At 35.4% G+C, this 24,916-nt stretch overlaps 2 protein-coding genes across 2 annotated transcripts; one reads left to right on the forward strand and one right to left on the reverse strand.

Moving 5' to 3' along the window:
* Positions 1-20,608: 20,608 nt before the first annotated feature.
* On the reverse strand, positions 20,609-22,230 carry LOC114353826 (uncharacterized). Its single transcript, XM_028305946.1, has 3 exons — positions 22,081-22,230; positions 21,832-21,993; positions 20,609-21,570 (listed from the first exon to the last, which is right to left on the reverse strand). The coding sequence occupies exons 1-3, from the start codon at positions 22,139-22,141 to the stop codon at positions 21,344-21,346; spliced, it is 450 nt and encodes a 149-aa protein (XP_028161747.1). The 5' UTR covers positions 22,142-22,230; the 3' UTR covers positions 20,609-21,343.
* A 287-nt stretch (positions 22,231-22,517) lies between these two features.
* On the forward strand, positions 22,518-23,883 carry LOC114353828 (uncharacterized). The gene is made up of 3 exons (XM_028305948.1): positions 22,518-22,671; positions 22,743-22,925; positions 23,223-23,883. The coding sequence occupies exons 1-3, from the start codon at positions 22,623-22,625 to the stop codon at positions 23,435-23,437; spliced, it is 447 nt and encodes a 148-aa protein (XP_028161749.1). The 5' UTR covers positions 22,518-22,622; the 3' UTR covers positions 23,438-23,883.
* The last annotated feature ends 1,033 nt before the right edge of the window (positions 23,884-24,916 follow it).

The raw sequence follows: 24,916 nt of genomic DNA on the forward strand, positions 1-24,916 counted from the left end.
TATCATAGTAAGTCATAACACGAGCTAGCAGTCCCCTCACATGAGTGTTTCCATTAATCCTCATATTAGACGAGATCGAAGCCGTGACCGCGCGACCCAGCACATTGCTCGGGCCATAGGTCGACTGATTCACCCAGCGGGTGATGTCGGTACTATGCCACAATTATTACGTAATTAGAACTGTCTCATGGCCTTAATTATTACGTAATTAAACTCCTCCAAAATACTGGATGATGATGTTGAGAAAATATGTGAATCGGACGGAAAAAATAGGCGCGTATTATGAACGGAGAACGCGATTCCAAGTGTTGAACGTTGTTTTGTTATTACCTACTTATTCTCATTACTGAACCACTGTTCAGTTAAGATTCACAGCTCGACTTTGTATCCAATCAGAACTCAATTAATCAGACAGAGGTAATTAGGAAGATTGGATGTGTAAGCCGTATCGACCTTCCCTTCAATTTTAACGCTACTAATAGAATGGGCACAAATTCCTATAGAAGAATGGTTAAATACAAAGGAAATGGTCGTGGCGTTTAACTGTGAATAAAGTATCCTCTATCTTGCTTTGTCTTCAATTTTGTTGACGAATAGGAACGCAAATAAATAATTAATATACCTGCCTATTGGTGTAAACCTCTAGACTAAAATGATGATAAGCCATAAGCTAAAGTTTAGCTAAACGAGATCCAAATCAAGAAGTCCACACAGCGCTTGACGGGGTATAATGTTGACGTTGACGATCAGTAAGGAAACATTTGCTTTATCAGCTCTCCTATCCTATTCTAAGAAGGTAATGAATAATTGAATACTTTTCAGAAAATGCATGCACCCTGGCAGCCACAGAAAAAAAACTTTGACATCTGTCATACCAGTAAATCCTACACGCGGGAAAAACTATATCCCAGTCCTGGCCATAAACAAAATTAAAAGAAGGAAAATACTTTTCTGTTCTGTGTTATGCGCTTGGAAAATCGTACTTCATTTGTTTTTATTTTAATAATTCAGCGGAATATACCCAGTTACTTACGCAGTTCTCTGTCGTACTATGGTCTGACTCATATAATACAAATCAATAGCATATTTCAAGCCCCTTCTTTCTCCATTTGCAAAGCAAATAAAATTGAACGACAAGAATGAACGGTCAGCGATTGAGAATGATTACGAAGGGGATCTTAAACACCGGAAGAGCAAATTGCTCTTTTCAACGCGACTGTAATTTAATTAATGACGAACCCCTCGATCGTGCAGTCACATCATTATCATTATTACCCATTAAATCATTTTTAACAGGATTTTTAGGCGTGTAAATTGAAATGTGATATTTTTATTACGTGCACTACATTTTTGACTCAATTCAATGTTCTTCAGTAATTAACTCCACCGAGTAATGCATTATTAAATTTATATCACTAAAGGTAGAGATTTCTGCTTACAGATTAATTGTTTTCACAAGATAATACTAATAAATCTATTCCTGCAAATGCATGTCATATAGATATACATGCATGACGTAGGTTCTTATTCTGACGATTCATGGATAAGTAAATGCCTGAGGTAATGATCATAAAGTTTACATAATTGAACTGGTTTTTGTAGACTTCCAAAACCAGATGGATTATGTAAAAAGAAAGTGATGATAATGTTTAATCGTATAGACGACGGCACATTCAAGCAATCTTTGTGGTTGTTAACAATGCAACTTTGCGACAAAAATGTGGTTTAAAGAGGCATGTTACACATGAACACTATAAAAGTATGGTATCTGAAAATTGTGCTAGTATTTTAATAAGAACACAGATTGACAATTCTCGTCAAACCTCCGCAAACAATTTTTTTTAGCTGTTCTGTCACCTTAATGACTAATTACGTGCTCTACTTTGTTTGTTCAATAGTTGAAATACTCTATTACTTTGTGCGTTCAAGTTAATAGTACTTTACAAGTAGTCGCTAAATACATTGACCGAGGCAAGGCACAAAGTAGTATGCCAATTGCCACCTCATACAGCCTACGCCCAAACTCCAAAGCAACCAACAATTCAATACGCATATGAAGTTCATTGTTTCTTTTTTACTGGTTACCTAATAGGTACACTCGGCGACAAAAAAATCGCACCTCCGCGCGACAATAACTTTAACGCGAACATGGTGCTCTATTAAAATATTGGTGTCATTTAAAAGCCCTAAAAATAAACTTAAAGAAAAATACACTAGCTAAGCCAACTTTTGGGGTTATAAAACCAAATAATGACCACACATGTCCTCTTTAACAGTTGTATAGCGGTTAACCCCAATTTAACAGTCTTACAACGATAAAAGTTGGCGTAAAACTATCTGTCGTTTTAAGCCGCACCATTGGATCCCTATAAAGACACATTCTTGGAGTACCAACCTTTGCTTTAATGAAATAAAGTTTAGAAATTGGCTTTCAAATGACATATATTTTAGTGGGAACTGGGGATACATACGTTTAAAAGTTTTTGTCGAGAAGGTGCGATTTTTTGACGTAGAGTGTATTAAGGCGTGAGTCGATTGTTGAATCGCTATGACGAAAGCACTTTACAACGGGCCAGTATTCGGGCGTAGTATAAAGTATAGTTTGCCAAACACTGAGCTCAAATTGAAGTGGCGAACCTTTTTTCATTATTTGTATACGGTGATTAATGATTCTGGTACAATTTCTACCAGGTTAAGTTAGTCATCTATTTATGAGCCAATGGTGTGGTGAGTTACTACTAGTCTAGTAACTAAAAACACTGATAAATACACTATAAGCTTGTTTGACTAACGTACAATAGAATTTTTTTAAATACACAAGTATAACTAAGTTACGTTGAAATAAATGCTAATTTAAAACTAAAAAGATCAACAATCATTTATAACTTCTCATATGAGACAGCTTCTTAATGTGCCTTGAGGATACAAACTTATCATCAACAATATTCTGAAAATCCTGAATGATCGTTCAGAATAAGCGAGGCGATAATCTGTAACAAGATAGTAAACACAGCGTCCAAACTACATAAACACACGCAGAGTAAACAAATTTACTCACTAGCGTGACGTAGTGTTGCGCAAAAGCAGATTTATCGATACTAAGGACCGATTCTAACCATCGTTAGGTATAAGTACCTATGTAGGTATTTATGTTTGTATCATTAATCATCATACAGCGTTGTTTGCCCGTGTGGTTCCGGCAGAATTGAATAGGACCACTCCCATGGGTGTCGTAAATGGCGACTAAGGGACAAATATCCGAACATCGGACCTTCACAACCCGCTAGGCCAGCGTAGGGAACGTAGACCGAAACCTTTATTACGGGCTGGGGTGGTAAGGGTCGTGCTCTTGCAGTGCCAGAAAAAAATAAACAGCTCTAGAAAGACGCGAGATACTTTTATCATAAAGAATCGAGGCTTGTCACTCAGCACGAGAAAATGAAAAAAATAAAATAAGATAGGTTTGTTGACCAAAATGTTTCACAACACTACAAGCACAATCGTCCATTTTTATGTTGTGTTGTAGTAAAGGTGGGTGACGTGATCTCTAATTTAGGAGTCAAATCCGAATGGTCAAATAAGAGACAGGTGATTTAATTTTTATTAATATTACTTAGCCAAAATAAACCGACAACCTCAACGGTGATGATAAGGTAAAAAATATAGTTATTTTCGAGCTTAAAATATTAGCAATTTTTTGCCATGAGTAATATGTTTTTCTGTTTTGGATGTGCTTGACTTTCAGCCCGATCCAAATGACTAATGGAAATATTCCGCACAGCATACAGCTAATTAGTTTTAGTTGTTTATATGGCTTTCCTAAACCAACGTGCCTGTACCTTACAGATTCTAAAACTAGGATTAAACTCTACTTAAAGAATGACACGTCATTTCTAATCGTTCAACTAAGACGATTAGGAATGTGTCATCATCGTGGAACCAGTTAAAAATAGCTTTGGCCTAATTTCTATAATCGTCATCAACTCGAGACGTATCGTAATCGGGGGACTATTCTTACGTTTCCGTATTCTTGGGGATGTCTATCTCTGTCACTGGTGTAGACCTGTCGCTTTGAGTGAGTGAGTTAATAGAAACTGTAACTTTCTTGTCGGTTATTGGTTTCACTTCATTCGTGTCATTAATAAGGGGTATTTACTATACCTACTGCTCCATTCGTTGCATAGTCAATTGCAAAACATAGTTTGTGCAGATACAATACTAAATGCAGGCATTCATGTGATGAATAATCACCTAATAGGTGCAATCAAATAAGATACTAGTTAGCTTAAATAAGCTATAAATGGGCTTGTGGTAACAGCTCTATTATGTACCGGCACAGAATAGATTATAGTACAAGCAGTAGCAACCTACTCGTTCAGCTACTCGAATGCATTGTATGCAGGAATAGTCACTCGCGCTATAAAGAGATGGCGCTGTTTGTATTTCCAATCGCGCCATCAAAATGAAACGAAAATTATGACTAAGAAAAGTATTTCTTTACGGCTATCATCGGTAAACGGGCCTGAAAAAATAAAGTCAATAAAGCCTTTAAAATTTATATTTTTACTTTAACATACCATGTTTCTATATCATAACCGAAAATAGATAGGAAGACGTGCAAAGAGAAATCTACCAAATCTTGTATTCAAATCCCATTCGTATTAAGTTGACAAAGTTTTATTTAATGGCGACTGGTTCTGGCGTACGAATTATCATTACATTAGCATACGTGTGCTGAATAGGCTTACATCATCATTGTTAAGTAGTTTTACTACTATCCGATAGTATTTAGGCAGCGACAAAAAAGCGGATTCGTTTGATTTTTAAATCAGACTCAAATAGCCTATTTGTTTGTACTGCTGACTGTACCTTTTTGCACCGCAAATTCTCTGTTTTTTTTTTTTCAATACAAATAATAATAAAACCTACTTTGTACTGAACATTGTTTCCACCAATTAATAACGCTCCTCAATATTCCCTAGCGCCGAAGTATTCGCACCCCTTAAAAAACTGACTGGTTTACATTAAAAAAGAAAAAACACGTGCAACAGTTTTCTTTCGCATTTTTACTGCGCCCCAAAAGGACAGCAGAGCAAACAGTGGGCCATTAAGTTAACAAACTGAATATTTCCACGCACCTATTGACCTGGTGCCCTCATTAAGCACAATAAGCCATAATACACAAATTCGTATGTATAGGTATTTGCTATCATCACCGAAGGCATTCTTAATAATGTACAATCAGGTCAGAGAAGCGAAAACATAATACGGCTTCGGAGTTTCCTTATCAAGCCAGAAGTAGGTACGTTTACGTAGATAATTATAATACAAGTAACTAGGTTCTTACTATGCGTTAATTCTTATGACATCGTTTACAGTGCCTTATGATTACATACTATGACAGTAACAGTAACGTAGATGTTCCTACTTTTAGAAGTCTTTTGGAGACTCTACAAATAGGCACTTGCTATTTACAAGTACAATTATACTACGTCGTTGCATCCTCGAGATTTATATAATTCACTATGTAGTCCGCTCTTCAATGTACCGGGCACCAAGCACAACTTTAGAGATATAAAATAAAATAAAGGATTCGTATTGACTCCCGTAGTTACTAGTACCATTTTCTGCCGCTGCACGCGCTGGTGGCGCGCGCGTGCCGCCAGAACCGTCATTCGCTTGTTTTGTGCGGGCATCATAGCATCAAATCCATTAAAATATTTTCATTTCTTAGTAGGTATTTGTTGCTGTTTATTGCCGAAAGTGAAACTGATAGTGTCATGGGTAAACGTAAACGTAAGGATTCTCAAGATTACATTAGGAAGAAGATTCGTAAATTGGAGAAACGCCTGCGTCGTCGTTATAATTCAGATAGCAGTACGGATGATGACCGTAAGTTATTTATTTCAAGTTTTGTTCTCGAATATTCGTATATTAGATCATAAAGTGATAATTATCTAAACGTGATAACGTTCTATTTTCAATATTTCGACCAGATCGATAATTTCACAACTACCTTATTTTGATATTTTTTTCTTTGAAATAAGTGAAGAGTTGTTATTTTATTTACATCACACTTTGAATATTATTTTACGTTTATATGTATCTACGTATCAATAACCACTGCATTACCAATATGACTGTGACCGTACCTGGGTATGATTGCCGATTTAAAGTAAGATTTTTTTTGTGAACTTTTGCAACAATTGTGTCTTGTACTATGATGCGATCATAGTCGTACACATTTTAGTACTGCGATGCGATCGTAGTCATGTTGAGTCATTTAGTACCGTGATGCGATCACGGTCTGACTTAAATATTCTATGAAGCAATTTGGTGTTATGATGCGATCATGACCTTTGCTTGTTACACAGGCCGCAGCCAGAGTAACTGGTGCTCTGAGGACTCTCATCATGAGGAAGACAGTCCAAATTTGGTTGACATAGATTCTGATGAATTTAACTCTCAAACCCCTGTTAGATCATCTGTTCATAGGGTGGATGTGCACAATGAAGCCCCACCAACGGGACTTACATTACCAGAAACTACATCGATAACTGGGGGTGCCACTGTTACGCCGGGAGCTAGTAATACTGTTCCATCAGAAGGTATTAGTGATCCGAATCCATGTTTACCAGTTGATATATTGGAAGCACTGGGTAATCCCAAAGGAAAACAAGAGGTTTTCGGTCCGAAAATTCAAGAGGAAGTCTCTAAACGTTGGGGACGTATCATATGTGAAGGCCTGAATAAAGACCAAAAGAAAGAGCTCACGGAGAAGATTTTAGTGCCTGAAAACTTTCAGCTGGTCAAAGCGCCGAAGTTGAACCCTGAAATTGCGTCGGTATTGCCAGAATCGACCAGAAACCGTGACAAACGTCTAGAGAAAGCCCAAAACTACCTCGGACTTGGCATTTCCGCCTTGACTACTTTGACGTCATGCCTGATCGAGAAAGATATGGAGAAATTGGAAATCATTAGGAGATTATCGGAAACAAATCAGATTTTACTGGATTTACATTTCGAAAATACCCTCAATAGAAGGAAACTTATTACATACACTTTGGACAAGAAATTCCTCGATATCATCCATGACGTACAAAGAGATTCACTTCTTTTTGGAGAAAATCTTGCGGATAAAATAAAAGCATCTAAATCTGCCGAAAAATCTGGACTCCAGATAAAGAAGACTCCTACACCTGACACAGGAACAACTAAGAAGCCTACCGGTCAACAGGGAAACTGGAGAGGCCCACCTCGTCAGGCCCAACGTGGAAACCGACGGGGTGGGGCCAGGAGCCAACCAGCTTACCGATCGACGAAGAAATCTGTTCCAGCGACAGATCGCTACCAGGAGTCGTCGAAGTCCCGGTCGAGACCGCCGCCCAAAACCCAATAGAGGTATTACCTCACTCAGGTAGATTGAAATACTTCGTACCTAATTGGAAGTCTATAACAAATGATCCATTTATTTTAAATGTTATATCTGGGTATAAAATACCCTTAAACAAACCTGTTTTACAAACGGTTATACCAAGTAATTCGAATTTCTCGGATCTGGAAAAACAAAATTTACGTAAAGAAATAGAAAAATTATGCGAAATCGGCGCAGTGAAGCCATGCGATAATGAGCCAAATCAATTTTTGTCTAAAATATTTCTCATAAATAAATCAGATGGAAAATATAGATTTATCCTTAACCTTAAAAGCTTCAATAAATTTGTAGATACTCACCATTTTAAGATGGAAGATTATCGCACGGCCACTAAGCTGATGTCGCAAAACTGTTTTATGGCTAGTGTAGACCTCAAGGATGCATACTTTCTTATAAATATGCACGATTCGTCCAAAAAATATTTGAGGTTTAAATTTGACCAAAAAACGTTCGAGTTTCAGTGTCTACCGTTTGGACTCTCGTCAGCTCCATACATTTTTACTAAATTACTCAAACCAGTCGTTAGTTATCTCAGAAATAAAGGTTTCCTTATTGTAAACTATTTGGACGATTTTCTTTGCCTCGGAAATTCGTATACGGATTGCTTAAATTGCGTTACCGAAACAGTTAATTTATTGATCAATCTGGGATTCGTTATCAATCATGAAAAAAGTCGATTAGTCCCGAGTCAATGCCGACAGTTCCTAGGTTTTGATCTTGATTCTGTTAATATGACCATAGGTATTCCTATTGAAAAACGAAATAAAATATTAAATTTCACTTTGGACATTGTCAAGAAGGAGATTATCATCATTAGAGATTTTGCCAAATTTCTAGGGGTACTTACCGCTGCGTGTCCTGCTATAGCATATGGATGGATGTATACTAAAGTTCTTGAAAGAGAAAAGTATTTAGCATTAAAAAAATGTAATGACAATTACGATTGCAAAATGAAACTTCGAAACGTTGTAACTAGCGATCTTATTTGGTGGGAACAACACATAATGATGGCTACAAATTCAATTCGCAGCGGTAAATACTCACTAGAAATTTACTCTGATGCATCCTTAACCGGATGGGGTGTGATGTGCAATGGCGAAAGGTCAAACGGTTTCTGGGATTCAACCGAGTCCAAATACCATATTAACCTGTTGGAGTTAAAGGCAGCCTTCATAGGCCTGCAGTGTTTTGCAAATGATATGCGTGATTGCGAAATTTTATTAAGAATTGATAATACAGTTGCCATCTCTTATATTAACAGGATGGGTGGGATTCAATACACCCATTTAAATGAAATTTCACGTCGTATTTGGAAATGGTGTGAGGAGAGGCAATTGTATATCTTTGCGTCATATATTAAATCCAAAGATAATGTCGAGGCTGACGAAGAGTCCAGACGGACGAATATTGATACGGAATGGAGTTTATCATCTACAGCATTTCATAGTATTGTTGAGAAGTATGGAGAACCTGATATAGATCTTTTTGCAACTCGTTTAAATTCTAAATGCAAAAGATATATATCATGGAAAAGAGATCCATTAGCTTTTAATGTAGACGCTTTTACTGTTGACTGGAGCCCATATTTCTTTTACTCTTTTCCTCCCTTCTCTCTCATACTGAAATGCCTTCGAAAGATAATTAACGAAAGAGCGACTGGAATCATGGTAGTGCCTTACTGGATAAGTCAACCATGGTATCCCTTATTCCAATCCTTGATGTGTAGAGATCCGATATACCTTCATCCTGATCGTAATTTATTACTATCTCCTTACAGAGAACCTCACCCACGATGGAGAACTCTTACCCTGGTATCATGTCTGTTATCAGGTCAGCATTTTCACGACATTCACTGCACCCAGGAACAATAGACATCATGATCGGGTCTTTATCGAAAAACTCTCTTAAGCAATATAATGTTGCCTTAAAGAAATGGTGGCTTTATTGCCTATCTAGAAACGGTAATCCACTTCTTAATAATATACCAATGGTAATGGAGTTCCTAACAAACGAATATAATAACGGTGCCAGCTACTCTAGCTTAAATTCCTATCGTTCAGCGTTAGCTTTAATATTTGGAAATAATTTTGGTGAGAATGAAATAGTTACTCGATTTTTAAAGGGAGTTTTTCGATCCAGACCTAGTTTTCCTAAATATCAAACTACATGGGATCCAAATATAATATTAGATTTTGTCTCAAATCAGTTTCCGAATGAAGATTTGTTATTAGGTCAGATTACTAAAAAGCTGGCAGTGTTGCTCGCATTGTCATCAGGACAACGAGTTCAGACACTGTCACTCATTAGAGTTTCAAATATAAGAACGTATGACTCATACATCGAAATTGTTATCGATGATTTCATAAAAACATCAAAACCTGGACGCCCTATGCCTAGACTGATTGTTCCATTTTTTCCAAATAAGATACAAATCTGTCCGGCAAAGACGCTCTCTTCGTATTTGGAAGCTACGCGTAATTTACGTTCATTATTAAATTCAGACAGACTATTTTTGACAACCCGAAAACCTTTTCAAAACGCAAGTTCATCCACTATTAGCAGGTGGATTAAAGAAATCATGAATGAAAGTGGGGTCAATATAGAAGTGTTTTCAGCACACAGCACGCGACATGCGTCGACCTCGGCAGCTCATCGCCACGGAGTATCGATAGATCTCATTAAAAGATGTGCAGGTTGGTCTGGAAATAGTCTAGTCTTTGCCAAATTCTATAATCAGCCTTTAAATTCGCCCAATGAGAGCGCCTTTGCAGAAGCAGTATATGATAGTATGTGATGATTGTTAGCAAAACTAATTATCCTATCTAAGCTTAGATTACTTTGTTAATTAATGTAGTCGTCCCTTGTGTTTTGCAATAAAATAGAAGAACTTTATTGTAGACATTTTATTTACTATTTAAATTTTGCAAGAGCTCTAAACATCCTACATAGTGAATTATATAAATCTCGAGGATGCAACGACGTAGTATAATTGATGGTTAAACAAACTTACCTTGTGATGTTTGACCATAATTATACGAGGCGTTGCATCCGAAGAGATTTATAACCCACCCTTGTTGAAGTACAGATACTAACCCAGTTTTTCGTTAGCGCAAAACACCCATGACGCATCATTGCAAAATTTGTTTCTAAAGTAATGACGGTTCTGGCGGCACGCGCGCGCCACCAGCGCGTGCAGCGGCAGAAAATGGTACTAGTAACTACGGGAGTCAATACGAATCCTTTATTTTATTTTATATCTCTAAAGTTGTGCTTGGTGCCCGGTACATTGAAGAGCGGACTACATAGTGAATTATATAAATCTCTTCGGATGCAACGCCTCGTATAATTATGGTCAAACATCACAAGGTAAGTTTGTTTAACCATCAAATAACGGTCATTTAACGGGTCAGCATTTATTAATGTTTTTGTAATCGATCAGCAGAAATAAATGATTGGTCCGTATACTGTGGCTAGCAAACATTATTAGATTGATCGGCAATTTTTTTCATTTTGAAAATACCTAACTTCTGCAATCTCAGTTTAAGTAGTTATTAATTATTAACCTTAAACAATGAAATTGCACGTATGGCCCAGAAATTCATTGATTCTATGTTAGACAATAAGAACGTGTCATTTTGTTTTAAAACATTGTACCTACTTATTAATGTTGCTGTTAAGTATACATATAAGTAAGAGTTAATTACGAGACAATGGCAAATTAAGCATAATAACTACTACCATAGAATAAATACTCTACTATACCTATCGTATCTACGAAGACATTAAATGAGTCATTGTAACTGCGCAATTTCATCTAACCGCAGCCAGTGAGGATAAAAATGTTTTACTTACCTTCTAAAATACATAATGGTATAAAATTAATAGTAATAAAATTGTTAGATACTTATCTACCGTTTATAATGGTGCCAAAGGCCAAAGATTTAAATCGCAAAAAGATGATATTGTAAGCAAAGGTGACCCGTAGCACAAGTTTATGCATTTTTTATACGGTACCTCTTGGTGCTTGGTCGTTGTTTTTCTTTTTACGCACGCAATTTTTGTAAAAAGTAAAAACGAATAAGGTCGTCACTTCTTTCATTTTTTTAACTTAAAAAAATTGTAGAACTCTTCAGTAGAATAAATAACGGTTTAAAACGAAAATAACTCATCTAAGTTTTTCTAAAAAAGCTATTTGTGATTCTCAGTGCTCAGCTCTGCGTAAAATATCATAGTAGGTACATTATGTACCTAAGGGCCTTGCTAGACAATGCTTCTGTTGACTATTGAGTTTTTATATTATCACGGTGCGAAGGCCAGTAAGTACTTCGAGAAAAACATTTTCGGTCGGTACAAAAACCAGAATGAGTTCGTCTTGATTGGATGTAATAGCGGTACAGATGGTACGGACAAAAAATTAAGATATTTAATTGTGTAGGTACGTGATAAATGATTGTTGGAAGATTTAGCTGGACCGGATAAACAGAATTCTGCAGTAACATAAACTGCTAGGTATGGTGGCAATAAAAAAAATCAGTAGCGTGCTTGTCTGTAATCCTACTTAACAGAAAATTTAAAAATCATTAAAAGATAAATTAAAAATTTTGATCGAGGTCAATTACTACGTTTAGCTTTACTAATCCTTTGTTCTTCAAAGATTAATAATAAAAAGTAAAAAAACTAAAACCCAACTACGACAAAAAACGACGCTGAAAAAGTATAAAACAAGATTTTCAGAATACTGAACTGAACGAAGTTGCCAATGTAGTTGCATAGTAATTTTCATGTTTGGAAAACCGCAGTCACACGTTGTCAAAGTGCTACGGTAGGTAGGTTTAAGTAACGTGTGACTACGCCTTTCCAAACATGAAAATTACTATGCAACTACATTGGCAACTTCGTTCAGTTCAGTATTCTGAAAATCTTGTTTTATACTTTTTCAGCGTCGTTTTTTGTCGTAGTTGGGTTTTAGTTTTTTTACTTTTTATTATTTGTACTATTTTGGTGTTAAAGTGTAATTGTGGCGCATAATATGTATTAACAAAAGTTAAATTGATGAACTAATAAGTAGTAAAGAAGCTATGAACGAAAAGATCTGAATTATATGCAATCAGCCCATGAATACAGGTAAAGTCACAAGCAAATGCTAGTAATATATATATATTCGAAATGTACAAGTAAAGCGCTTTCAAATGATACCAAACACGGCATATTTATCTTAACTTTATTTTTTTACTCTGTATGTTTTGTCCGCTAGAGGGCGCCACATTCGATTTTGTGAAACCCCATATAGCCTATAACCAGCGGACAATTAAGACGCTTCTAATGATATGTCATTTGTCGAATTATGATAAGTAGTTTAGAAGTTACGAGGGAACACATGAACATACATACATACATACATACATACATAGCCTGTCAAACTCATAACCCTCCTTTTGCTTTGCCGTAGTCGGGTAAAAATGCAAATGGTTATTGTTTTTCGGTATAAAGGTAGAATACAACGACCTGCCTACAAATCGAGTTCAAAACGTTCCTACCTACATCGCACAGAATATTTTTCACTCAACAAAATCAATTATCCATTCCATCATGCTACTTCAAGCCCATGCATATTAAAGTAGACAGCCTGTTCTAAACAACATCTGATTAGACAATGACAGTTACGCAACCCGCAACCATGGGAAAACTCATGGAAAACGATTGAAACTACGCAGTTAGAGCATTCGAAGCTATCTTAGAAAATATCGCATTTCATCTGCATACAATGACGGGAGGATTCTATTGGAGAATCCGTTTGTACTAAATACATTAACTTTCAATACAGTTAAACGGTAAAAAAAACTTACTTATGTATGACCTGTGTTCTTACAATTAAAAAAATATTTTAATTACTTACCTTTCTTTTACACGTGACTGGCGATATTTACTCGTAGTAGTGAGTGAGGTCGATTTGTGGAGGAACTTCTCAGATTTGGTCATAAACAAAAGAATAAATTAATTTGAAAAAAAATTATACTTAATGCAGTTTTAGAGGAGGTTTGCAACCTTAGGGTACCAAATAGAGACAGTCGTAGGTAGTAGAGTGAAAAATAGGATGATTTAGGATAAACTTTCAGTATTTAACCACGATTTTCTCTCGATTCTCTCGTAACCGATATCTCACCCGACATCGACCACATTTATCCGGTGGAAGTCGGAATATTATCATATATCCTATAAAAAGTCTACATAAAACACTAAGTAGTAGTTACCGCAGTTTTGTACGCGTGGAGCCATTATTATGTGTTAGTTGGATTAACTCATACTAACTACATCAGGCTCATATCTGTGTAACTACAGTAGGTACCTACCTATTCATTAGTTTTAGGTTGTTATAACGAGGTTTATAACAACATATCTACACTATCGACTCTATTTACGAGTTGGTATAAAATATTATACTCGTAGCTAGGTACTCGTCAATAATCGTGACTATGTTTAACAAAGGGTTTGTTTTGTTATTAACAACATGTTGACGCGTGATATTATGCCAACAAAACTAATGGGCACCTACCTATTTTAAGTACACGCCTACTGAAGTTATACACACAAGAATAATGTAGGCCAGCAACTGGTAGTTAGATATGCATTTACTACTCGAAAGGGGCAGATAATTTATTTTTTCTTGAACAAAATAAAATTTAAAACAATAATAACTAGCTATTCTGTCGACTTAAGAGCGACAACGTATCCATACATATCAGCAAACGTAGGTACTAGCTATCGGAATCCGCTATTTATGAAAAATAGAGAAACAAAGATGTCGGTTACAGCTAATTTGTTACTATTACAAACTAAACAAACTTGACCTTCACTGGTTGGGTTTTTATTGGCGTTCAAGCTGTAGATCCTGACTACACAGGAGTTGTAGCGGTGGGAACGAGAGGTGGGAATAGTCCCGTGTTCCATACTAAATTGACATCTCCTTTCCATTCCAGGCGAGTCGGTGCGATGCTGGACATGTTCTTCGGACCTGAACCCCTACTGCGGGGATCCGTTCCCTGGCTCCAGATCGGACTACCAGCCAGCCAACTACCAGTTCCGATTGGAGAACTGCGACGCCAACACTGGGGCTACCTACCCGTACCTGACTTCGTCTAGGTCGGCGTGTAAGAAGCAGAAGAAATACAGTAAGTGATTTTTGGTAATATGATTCTAAAAGCATCACTGGCTAAAAGAGATTTGCCATGAGACGCCACTGCATATCCTCATGGACTGGGGATCTTTGATGCGCAAGTGTAGCTTACACGTGGGCAAAATTTCAAAGCCCACAGGATATGAAACATATTTTGGCGTGGGCGAACTTTAAGAAAAATAGTAGCGATCGCAGTGATAACTACTTCTTCATTGAATTTGAATAGCCGCTCAACAAAAACCTATAAAAAAACTATACCCATAAAAATACCTAAAACCAAATTAATTCTTATTGATTACTTATTGTAGATAGTGCAAGTAACTACCCATTCTAATGAATGGTGTATAAACAGTTTAGTGAGTTTTTCTGGCAGATATTTAATTTGCGAGAAAAGGACATTGTCAGAAACCGCCTAAAAAACCGCCCAAAAACATTAACCCATCATAATTATTTTCTATTTTTTTTAATACATTAAGCACCCTTTCGTTCTAATGGACACTTAAGCATTGAAAAATTAAATAAATAAGTCTTTTAACGTTTATTCTATAATACTATTACAACTTCCGGACGTTTTGGTGCGTGGCATGGTCTAAAACCTATCAAGTTCCATAATTTTTGCCGATAAAATCTGTACGAGGCATTACCGTACTTTATTGCTGGGAGTCCATGTATAGTGATGTTCCTGCGGCCATCATAGACAATAAAATATCGATTTTGAAAATAAAATAAATCGATTAAACTGCTTTGAAGACTAGATTTGCGTTAAAAGCTAAAAAGATATTGACATAAAAGTGGAATGCCGAGTTGTATTTCTAAAACTTGTTCTATTATTTTATACTATTTGGCTGCGACTCGGCGTGACGACAATACAAAACATTTTTCGCGAATCGGTGTTCATACATTCACACAATACATTAGACGCCATGTTGTCATAAACGACATATTATAAAATCGCTGTGATTTAATATTCTTAATCATTAATTTTATGGCAAGTGTCCATCAGGAATCATTGTTCTTACACACAGAATCGTATTATTTCGCTTTCGGGTAGTAATATGTCAAAATTGTTGGTTCTTAGGCGAACAATGTATGGAGAACGAACATTGTCCTTTAATAACATTACAGACAAACGACTTTCAAAGTACGGTATGACCAAATAACCCTGTCGCGCCATTCCGAAGGGAATAATTAATTTTCAGGGCTCCTAAGGCTAAGCCATTGCATTTTCATTAATTAAGTAATATCTATATCCCATGGTCATCATAATCTTAAATGTCTTCTCTTTAAATTGGTTCTCTACCAAAACTAAACTAGAGCATAGATCCCTAATAAACCATGAATCCCAGCAAATGTAGAGTCAATCAATATTGTAAAACTGTACTTAAAGCAGGTTTACAGGCCTACATTTTGCATGGAGAAATCTTTACATACCGTCGCTTTTAAAGCTATCGATGGTAACTCATTTGTCAATGCCCAATTCGTCCCACTCTCTACGCATCGGTATTCCATGCCATACTTTTTCGTACAAACAATCTGCTTGCGCAAGTTCTACGAGTAGGTACTTACACTGCAACTCATTTTTCAATTGTAGGCAAAAGACGATTTCTCCTTAAGCTTGATAAATTATTGAAAGTTTATCAATCAAGCAAGGCTGTTCTCTCTAATTTTCTTACTTTGTACTGTATGGTATCTCATATCTTAGTTATGATAAGGTACACGTTAGCCGTAACTGTGTAGACACAGTTAAAAGAAAAGTCAGAAAAGGTAGACCTTTTCCATAGAACAAGTAACGGTTATTGAAATAATAGTTTTTATTTTTATTTTTTAAATACATTGATAGTAAGTGCACAGCGGGCCCTTCGGCCCAGTTCACATTTGGTACCAGTTTCTACCGTTACGTATCGCACGGCTGGGCAACTTTTGTAATGTACAGTCCCCATCACATCAGACAGACTAAACATTTTTATTGGAAAATAGCCTGTATTACAGTGACATAAGACCTCAAGAGTCTAGCTTGATGTGCCTCTCTGTACCTCGGTTACTGAACCCTTCACTTTATATCAAATTCTAAGTTTACAAGGTTTCCTAAGACTAAATTGCGGAACCGGTAGATATAATATTTCAAGGCGTCTAAACTTAGGTAATTTGAAAGGATTAACGATTTCCTCAGATGTCCTTTAACTTGTTTTATAGCTTTAACCTCCTAAATAGCTTCTATCTAGTGCCATCTATTCCCCAGTAATTATTGTTTCAAGGAATAGATAAATAGTGCCTATGAAGAGTTTAGTTAGACACAACTAACTCACTATTTTAAACAGACGTTCTTATTTTCTCATCACCTTGTAGTTAAACAAAGGGATCTATTCTACTGTACATTCTGTCATACTGTGCCCATTAAGTATGCTTGTGTCATTCATTGTGAATGCCTTCAATGCCAAATGTGTACCAAGTCATAGTGAGAATATGGTAAACATTTTAAAATTAGCGTCAAAATTAAGCTGCCTAAATTATCTCTTTGTATCTAATAGTAAGTTACCTATTCACTATAGCCATGATAAGGCCTAGGTCATTATTAGTGTTGAATTAATAAAGTTAAGTAAGTACCTGGATGCGGGCAGCGCAGGATCGGATGATAGAAATCCAGTACCTACAGCACTGGATGTCAGTTGACTGAAACGAACGAATAAAGTTAAGAAAACCCCAACTTGCAGTATTTTATTTTAACAAAGCCAGAACTTTGGTATTTATGATTAAATGCAGTAGTGCAACGTGGTAAGAAAATAGAAAGGCTCTAAACATAAATTAGAAATTATGGAAGCATGAAACCTGTCTTCGACAGACATATTTTTAGCTATGGCAGACTTGGGGAAAAGGACCTATTGATAGTTGCGAGAAGCCAAGTGCATAGCGTGAGCGAAGGTTGAAGCATGTCACGCCATTGATAGTATTACCATATTAAGTCGTCACAGGGTATCTTACAGTATTGGAACGTCATGCAATGCCATGTAGTTTTTTTGTGGCCCTTTTTGAAGAACTAAAGTTAAAGTTCTAACAATCTGGACGCACTAAAACGGGGCAAACATTGTAAGGCATTTTGAAAAGGAATTAAGTACCAGTAACTACAAAGTACGGGTCACAACTGTGTGTTGCTGACTGTAATTCGTACAAAATCTGAAATAAGTAGACTCAATCCTTGATTGGATTCTTAATCAAGTGAGAAAATTGCTTTTTTTTATTTTCGTAAACTATTGCCCTTGTTACTTTTCCAAAAAAAATGCCATGGCTTGACGTATAAAAAGCATGTGTTCTAAAGCCATGACGGGCACATTTTCAATGTCACATGAAGTCAATTTGCGATGTCCATACGGAAGAGTACCTGCATGCTGTGACTGCCCAACCAATTCTATTGTTCTAACTAAACACAGTTAATTAAGCCGTTTTATTTAAACCACTTCGCTATAATGCGACAGACTACTACTTACTGAGGGTACATGAATGCTAATACACGCCTTATTCTGCGCAGAAACTTTTAAGTCATGTTTAAGTACTTACAGTCCATATTTAGAAGTCCTCTTGAAAAGTGGATGGCAAATTAACTGCTTACACATACGTGGTCATAAAAATACGAAGTGTAAGGGAACATCGCACTAACATCAGTTTAAATTCTTCTTAGATTTTTTAATTGTTATCGGGCGGGCATTCCAGCCAAGAATTCAAGAATATTTTTAGTTTTCTCAACGTAAATGTCAATGATCTCATCTTCTATTTATATTCTAATTAACACATTATTTTGATAATATAATCAGCAAAAATGTTACTATTCAAATTCATGGAAATTGTCTCAGAAAAGTATTTTTTCAGGGAAACAGGCAGATACAGCGATTGACCAATATTCGTCCGATTTTTATCTGCATCTTCCTAACCAATTCCACTTTCTCTTCCAGTCAACGGCCAGATCGTGGTCTCCCGAGGATGCACGTGGAAGAGATCAGACGACTACAGCGTCAGCTGTCCCAGTTCCACCAACGGGCCCAATGAGATCACCCAGTTCTGCGAGACCTGTGACTATGACGGTTGCAACGGAGCCTCCGCCATTGGCAAGACCCTCGCCTTACTCGTGGCTCCACTTGCCCTCATCCTCTTCAAGTAAAATCTCAATCGAAGTTATTTTTGCCAAGAAATAATTGTGAATCTCAAAGGGTCGCTAGTATGTATAAATTGCGGGACTCAAAAATGCTAAATGTATAAAAACGAATCACAACAGGGTAGTAATTACAATCACGCATTGATATTTGAAATGTATTTTTTACTAAAAATGGCTTATCGTGAGTTCTCCTATGATTGTTCACCTCACTCGCGCAGCATCTACTGTTAAACCATTTCAAAGGACTATGTAGCTTTCGCTTAGTTTGTATACGCGAGTGGTGTAGCCCAGCTTTAATAAATGTATACCTACATAAGTACTTGTCATTAATTCACTGCGACAAATAAGTAGCACGTAACTTTCTCGAATCTGTATAAAGTAATTCTTGGCAAAAATACAAATAACTGCTCGCAACGGGTGAGCTGCTGAGCTACAAGTCTTGAAAAAAAAAACTGTTGTAATGTAGGTATTGTAAGCTCAGTGTGAGATGGTCTCTAGATTAACGAACATGTCGGCGGTACAACACGGTCATTAGCTATTGCGCTATGGTTATATGAACAAATAATATCGTAGATATCATATCAATCTACCTAATACTTATCGTCATACAAATAAAAGCTTAATTTAAACATCGCAAATCCAATAAAAACATACATTAAACTAGATTTATCACCGTTGTTTACGCTGACATGTATTTCCAGCAGTTTATAGTACAAAAATATTTAAGTTTCCAGTCCAGACACGGGACCATGTGAATATTTTTCTGAATAACGAGTAGGTGCCCACCGTGACAGTTTGCACGATTAATGTAAATTATTGATAAGCAATAAGATAAATTAAGCTTTATTATAATACCAAATAGTCCATAATAGATCCGAACTAAATGAGCAATATTTAGACCCTAAGTATCAAAATGAATTCATTTTGTCTTCAAACTTTTTTGTTACTTACATTTCATTATTTATGTATTTTAAAATATAATATGTGCAAAGTGAATTTAAATGTAAATATATTTTCGTTACTTACTTCCATAATAATATTTTATATTGTTTTCATACATAATAATACATATAAACGAATAAGTCGATCACTTTAATTCTGACTGGTGTCTAATATTTGTTTAATTCCTGAAACTGAAAATACGTAATGTATACCTACTTTATCTTATTTTTACAAATACACAATTGAAGTTTCTTAAAAACCTTTTTGCAAACATCTTTAAGTATTTAAGGCACTAATGTTAAATGTATAAAATTAATAAAGTTGTTCACAAAATTCCTTGTTTTTATTTACATCCTGACTCCTGACAAATGTATTTTATTTTGTGTAGAATACGCGACAATGCCAGAATACACAGGCGATATATGGCGTACTATACATTTCATGCCCATCTAATGTTCAGTAAACGTAACTGGCTGGTGTTCTTTCTTTATAATAATATGATATCATTCGACAATAAAAAAAATTGCTGTAGTGAGAGATGTTGGTGGTATGATAGCAGTAACATGAAATGAAAGATAGTTGTTAAAAATATACTTATAAAAGTCTTTATTTCAAATTTTACAATAAGTCAACTATTCTTATACAATAATAAAATGGACGGACACAGTAAATTACAGGACGGATTGAACACTTAACAACTAACGTATCATCAGTGTTGGTATGATCAGTCGAGGTGCTATTTGTTGGTCAGTATCTGGCCTGAACAGCTATTACCTTCCTCTTTGCTGACAACTTAAAAGTGAAATTACATACATATTAAGGAAAATAGAAAAGGTGGTAGCCATCTGTGTGTTTTCAACCCAGTCTAACTACATAGATAGATACTCATAATAAAAAATCTGTCTTATCTAGCTTTTGGTCTTCAGAAGAAATGCACATAATTAACTTACACAGAAAATTCATAATTACATAATATTAAATGAAACAATACACATTATAAAAACTTTTTGGACTCATCTCATCAAGTACCAATGTAACCATATAACTGATCATAAGCACTATAAATAAATGCAATAGAAACTGTGTATAAATAAATACTACTACAATTATAAAATATACTTACAACCAAAGATCAGAGCAGATCAGCAGAACCTTAACTTTTGTAGTTATAAAGTATAGGTAAGCCTACTTCTTTCTTCTTAAAGTATTTTTTAAATCAGAAAAAGGATTTCACTACATTTGTGATCATCACCAAAAAGCATTATTTTAAATCTTTGTGACAAGTTTAAGTTAGAAAAAAAAAAGTTTAAAAGTGAGATTCTTGTGCAAGTGGCTGGCTGCTAAGTACAATAATAATAAAATGGTATCACAAAGATAAAATAGTAATTAAAACTCAATCATATCAATCAGTAACTTTAAACTTAACATATTTCACGAAATGTGATGTGAGATTCATTTAGTAGTTTTAACGTCATTTAACAAATGCATTATTGGCTTAATTTTAAAGTTTAAGTTGCTGGTAGTACTTCAATAAGTCTTATGTTTGTAACTTTGTATACCTTTTTTTAGAAATACTAGTTGTGCTGAAGTATTATTTTTTGTCTTCATAATTTTAAAACTATTTTTCTTATTTTTAGTCCAAATTTTCTTATAAGATTAATTTGAACAAATACGATACGGCCAGCAATGAAATCAACAGCACGGGCATGGGACTAAACAAAGAGGAAGAATTGCATCCGTCCTTACTGTTACATGTGCAGTATTCGATGAAGATGTTGTACGTTCCAGTTCTCATCAGGCAAAATCGTTCGTCTCCTTGGATACCGACTTCGCCTAAGTATGCGCAACCTCTGAAGTATCGCCACACTCCGTTCACTAAAAGACGGTTTAACAGAAAAGGTTAGTTTGTATTTGACGGAGTATTAATAAAAGAATAAAATTGCGTAGCTAATAAATAAAATGAGTAGCTTTTATAGTAAATCACATGAATTGAATTACTCAAAGACCAAAGCCTACGGCATCTTTGGGATTACGAAATCAGCTTAGGTTTTTATGTCAAGTATTAACAATCAAGAGATGTTACTTTTCCCAAAATTTTGAAATTAACAGCACTGATTCAAATCAAGAATTATTTACCTTTCTGTCTTATTTTGCGACACATGGTTGGTCTCACGCCCGGCAAGTGCGGAAAGCCCTTCTCTTGATTGCAATCCGTAATTGGCACTGTACTGTTGTCAAATGGGTCTGCACATTTAGGATCATTGCTGGATCGGCAGTCCCAACACTTTATGCTCAACACTGAAATGAAATTAAACTTTTATACGAAAGATCTTGGGTTGGACTTGGGCGTGACCAAGCGTATGATTTAGTCGTATTATAACTTACCGTAAGGCACTACTTGGAGCACTACAAGGAAGCAAATTACGAATTTAACTAAATGTGCCATTGTAAGTTATTAAATAAAGGAAAACCAAATATTAAAATATTTTTGCATAAAACCGAACTCGTTACAAAAACCTGTTGTTTACTGTTTGTTTGTTTACTATTTTAACGAATGTCGATATGTCGCACATTAGCGGGTAGATGTTTCGGACCATAAAAAAATATTTTTTTAAAACTGAAGGCTGTTGTGAGAGATACTTAAAAACATAGCATATTATAATTCTTTTTAAATAACAAAACTTTTTAAAAGCTACAAAATTTAGCATTCACGACATTATTCCAATACAGAATCAATGATTATTTTATTTGGATTGAAATAACTACTTAGCATTTCGGACCATTAATATGGATGACATTCACATTGACACTGAAGCGTTAAAATAAAACTACTTTAAAATCGGTTGTTCCATGTTTTGGGTGTGTACTTTGTTGAAATCAACAACTATATTGTAAAAATCTACTAAAAAACAAACCCTAAAACAAAAATGATCACTAAACTATGTGTGTTGATTGTTCTGTGTTCAATACCTGCAGGTATGCATATTTTCACAACAGTTTTCTGTAAGAATTATCAAGACAAAGTAATAACAACTCTGTTCTTACAGCTCTCTCTGTAAGATGTTACCAATGCGCATCGTTTCAAGACCCGAAAGGAGAAGACAATTGTGGAGCTTACAAAAGGTTCGACCGAGATAGTCATGTAGCCGTGGAGTGTAACAGTGACGAGTCTCATACGCCAGGGTCTTTCTGCATGAAATTAACCCAACAGGGTCCAAAAGGATTCATATGTGAGTGTTTATCTCATTCATCATCATTATTTCAGCCATAGGACGTTCACTGCTAAACATAGACATCCCCCAATGATTTCCAACGGTAGGTGGGGGACTGCATCCAGCGCCTTCCTACTACCTTTATGAGGTCGTCGGTGTCCTACGCTGCGCTTTCTGGTACGTGGCATCCACTCCATATGATAATATCTTATTACGAAGTCTTAAATATAAATAACCAGTCAATAAAATTCACTAGTTATGTCAAAATTACAAATAGAAACTGTCTGCTTTTAATTTTGTTGATAAAATTTTCAGGGGACGGAAGATGGCGGCAAGTGATTCGCCGTTGTGCGTCAGTGGCCGACACAGGTGTCACTGGAGTTTGCAACTGGGGCGTCTACCCGAACGGAGTGTACTGGGAAGAATGCTATTGTTCCACCGACGACTGTAACCATTCCTCATTCATACAAGCCTCTCTAATGCTGACTGTGACTGCAATAGTATTCACTGTGTATTCATACAGCAGCTAATAAATTCTAAGATAGTCAAGTACTTTAAGTGCCTTATATGACTGAAAAATAACATTCTGTTCTGTACCGTCCATACACTTACTGATAAACAGATAACAATGACCTATATGATCTGTATACTTAATAATTGTTGTGATTTTGTCACTGGTAAAGTAGCAATATCTTCAGTTCACAGTTTATACTGTGTATGTTAAATTACCAACATACTTAATAGATCACATCTAAGTCTTAACCAGAAAAGCCATTACCAAAATAAACATTATTTCAGAGAGATATTGCCTAAATATTTCTATGATAGACCAAAATACATGGGTGAAGCTATGGGCAAAAGCTAGTTTGTGTTTAAGTCTGTTGGTAATAACAACTGTGTTACTGTTTTAGCAGTTTGAAGATAACAACCCAACAGTTGGTTACTATTTACACCTTATAATAAGCTGAAGTGTGAAGACATAGTAATTGGTACAAATTGTACCAAAACTCTGATTGAGAATCTCAATTTTGTATGTTATTTTTCACTTAGTGTATTATGTAAATAATAGTTTTCTGATCTTGTTACAATCTCTTGGCCTTTTGATATTTAGATGAACTGAAAAGTTATTTTGGTTTAGACTTAACCATTATATTTTTGTGAAAAATGATTTATTTAAGTCCTATCTCTCTAATATTTAGACTTATTGTTTTCTTAGTGCAATGAAACATTCCTTCTTAAAGTCGAAAGTCAAAATTTCTTTATTTGTATACAGGGTGTTAGGTAAATGGGTATATTTTTAAATGTTCATACAAAATAAAATTTTAAGAATCTGATTTGTATGAAAATTAAAATAATTAAAATGATGATATCAATTTTCTGACTTCACCATACCATTTATATGAATATATTAACATGGGCTAGTGTCGGCTCATATACCCATTTAACTAACACCCTGTAGATAGGCTATTTAAACAGTACTTACAAAGCGTCAAATATTTTGCTCTTGCCAAATACATTCCATATTCAGGTTAAAAGTTAAAGTTTTGGAAAATTAGTATTTAATATTAATTATTATTGCAATGATACCTTCACGATTTTCTGCAAAGAAGAACTTGACAGACATACAACTTAATTTATATTATGTTTCTTGTTACTAACATTTATTTTTAAATAATTTCCAACAAGGACTGTCATATTTTGTTATATTTATCGATAATGCACAATAATATGGAATAGATAGATAGAAAGTATTTATTTATAATAATGATTATGTATTTATAATCAGTATGTATTTATAATAATGATTATGATCCAAGTTTTAAATGTATTTTACATTATGGTAACTCAACCAATGATTGACTGATAGATATTGCATTTTGGTATCTAAATAGACCTTGTTATCAAACTGATCCGTTGTTTTTTATGATCTAATTAGTCTCCATTTTCAAATTAAATGACGTAGCACATTTGGGACTTCCGAGTTGATAAGTCTGCTTTGACCTTAACAT

The sequence above is a fragment of the Ostrinia furnacalis genome, unplaced genomic scaffold, assembly GCF_004193835.3.
Source record: "Ostrinia furnacalis isolate ACB-3 unplaced genomic scaffold, ASM419383v2 OfSCF1818, whole genome shotgun sequence".
NCBI lineage: Eukaryota > Metazoa > Arthropoda > Insecta > Lepidoptera > Crambidae > Ostrinia > Ostrinia furnacalis.

Coding starts and splice junctions, on each gene's coding strand:
- LOC114353826 (XM_028305946.1), bottom strand. CDS start 22,141: ATGGCACATTTAGTTAAATTCGTAATTTGCTTCCTTGTAGTGCTCCAA. Junction 21,994..22,080: donor GCTCCAAGTAGTGCCTTACG/GTAAGTTATAAT, acceptor ATTTCATTTCAG/TGTTGAGCATAAAGTGTTGG. Junction 21,571..21,831: donor TCGCAAAATAAGACAGAAAG/GTAAATAATTCT, acceptor ACCGTCTTTTAG/TGAACGGAGTGTGGCGATAC.
- LOC114353828 (XM_028305948.1), top strand. CDS start 22,623: ATGATCACTAAACTATGTGTGTTGATTGTTCTGTGTTCAATACCTGCA. Junction 22,672..22,742: donor TCTGTGTTCAATACCTGCAG/GTATGCATATTT, acceptor CTGTTCTTACAG/CTCTCTCTGTAAGATGTTAC. Junction 22,926..23,222: donor GGGTCCAAAAGGATTCATAT/GTGAGTGTTTAT, acceptor TAAAATTTTCAG/GGGACGGAAGATGGCGGCAA.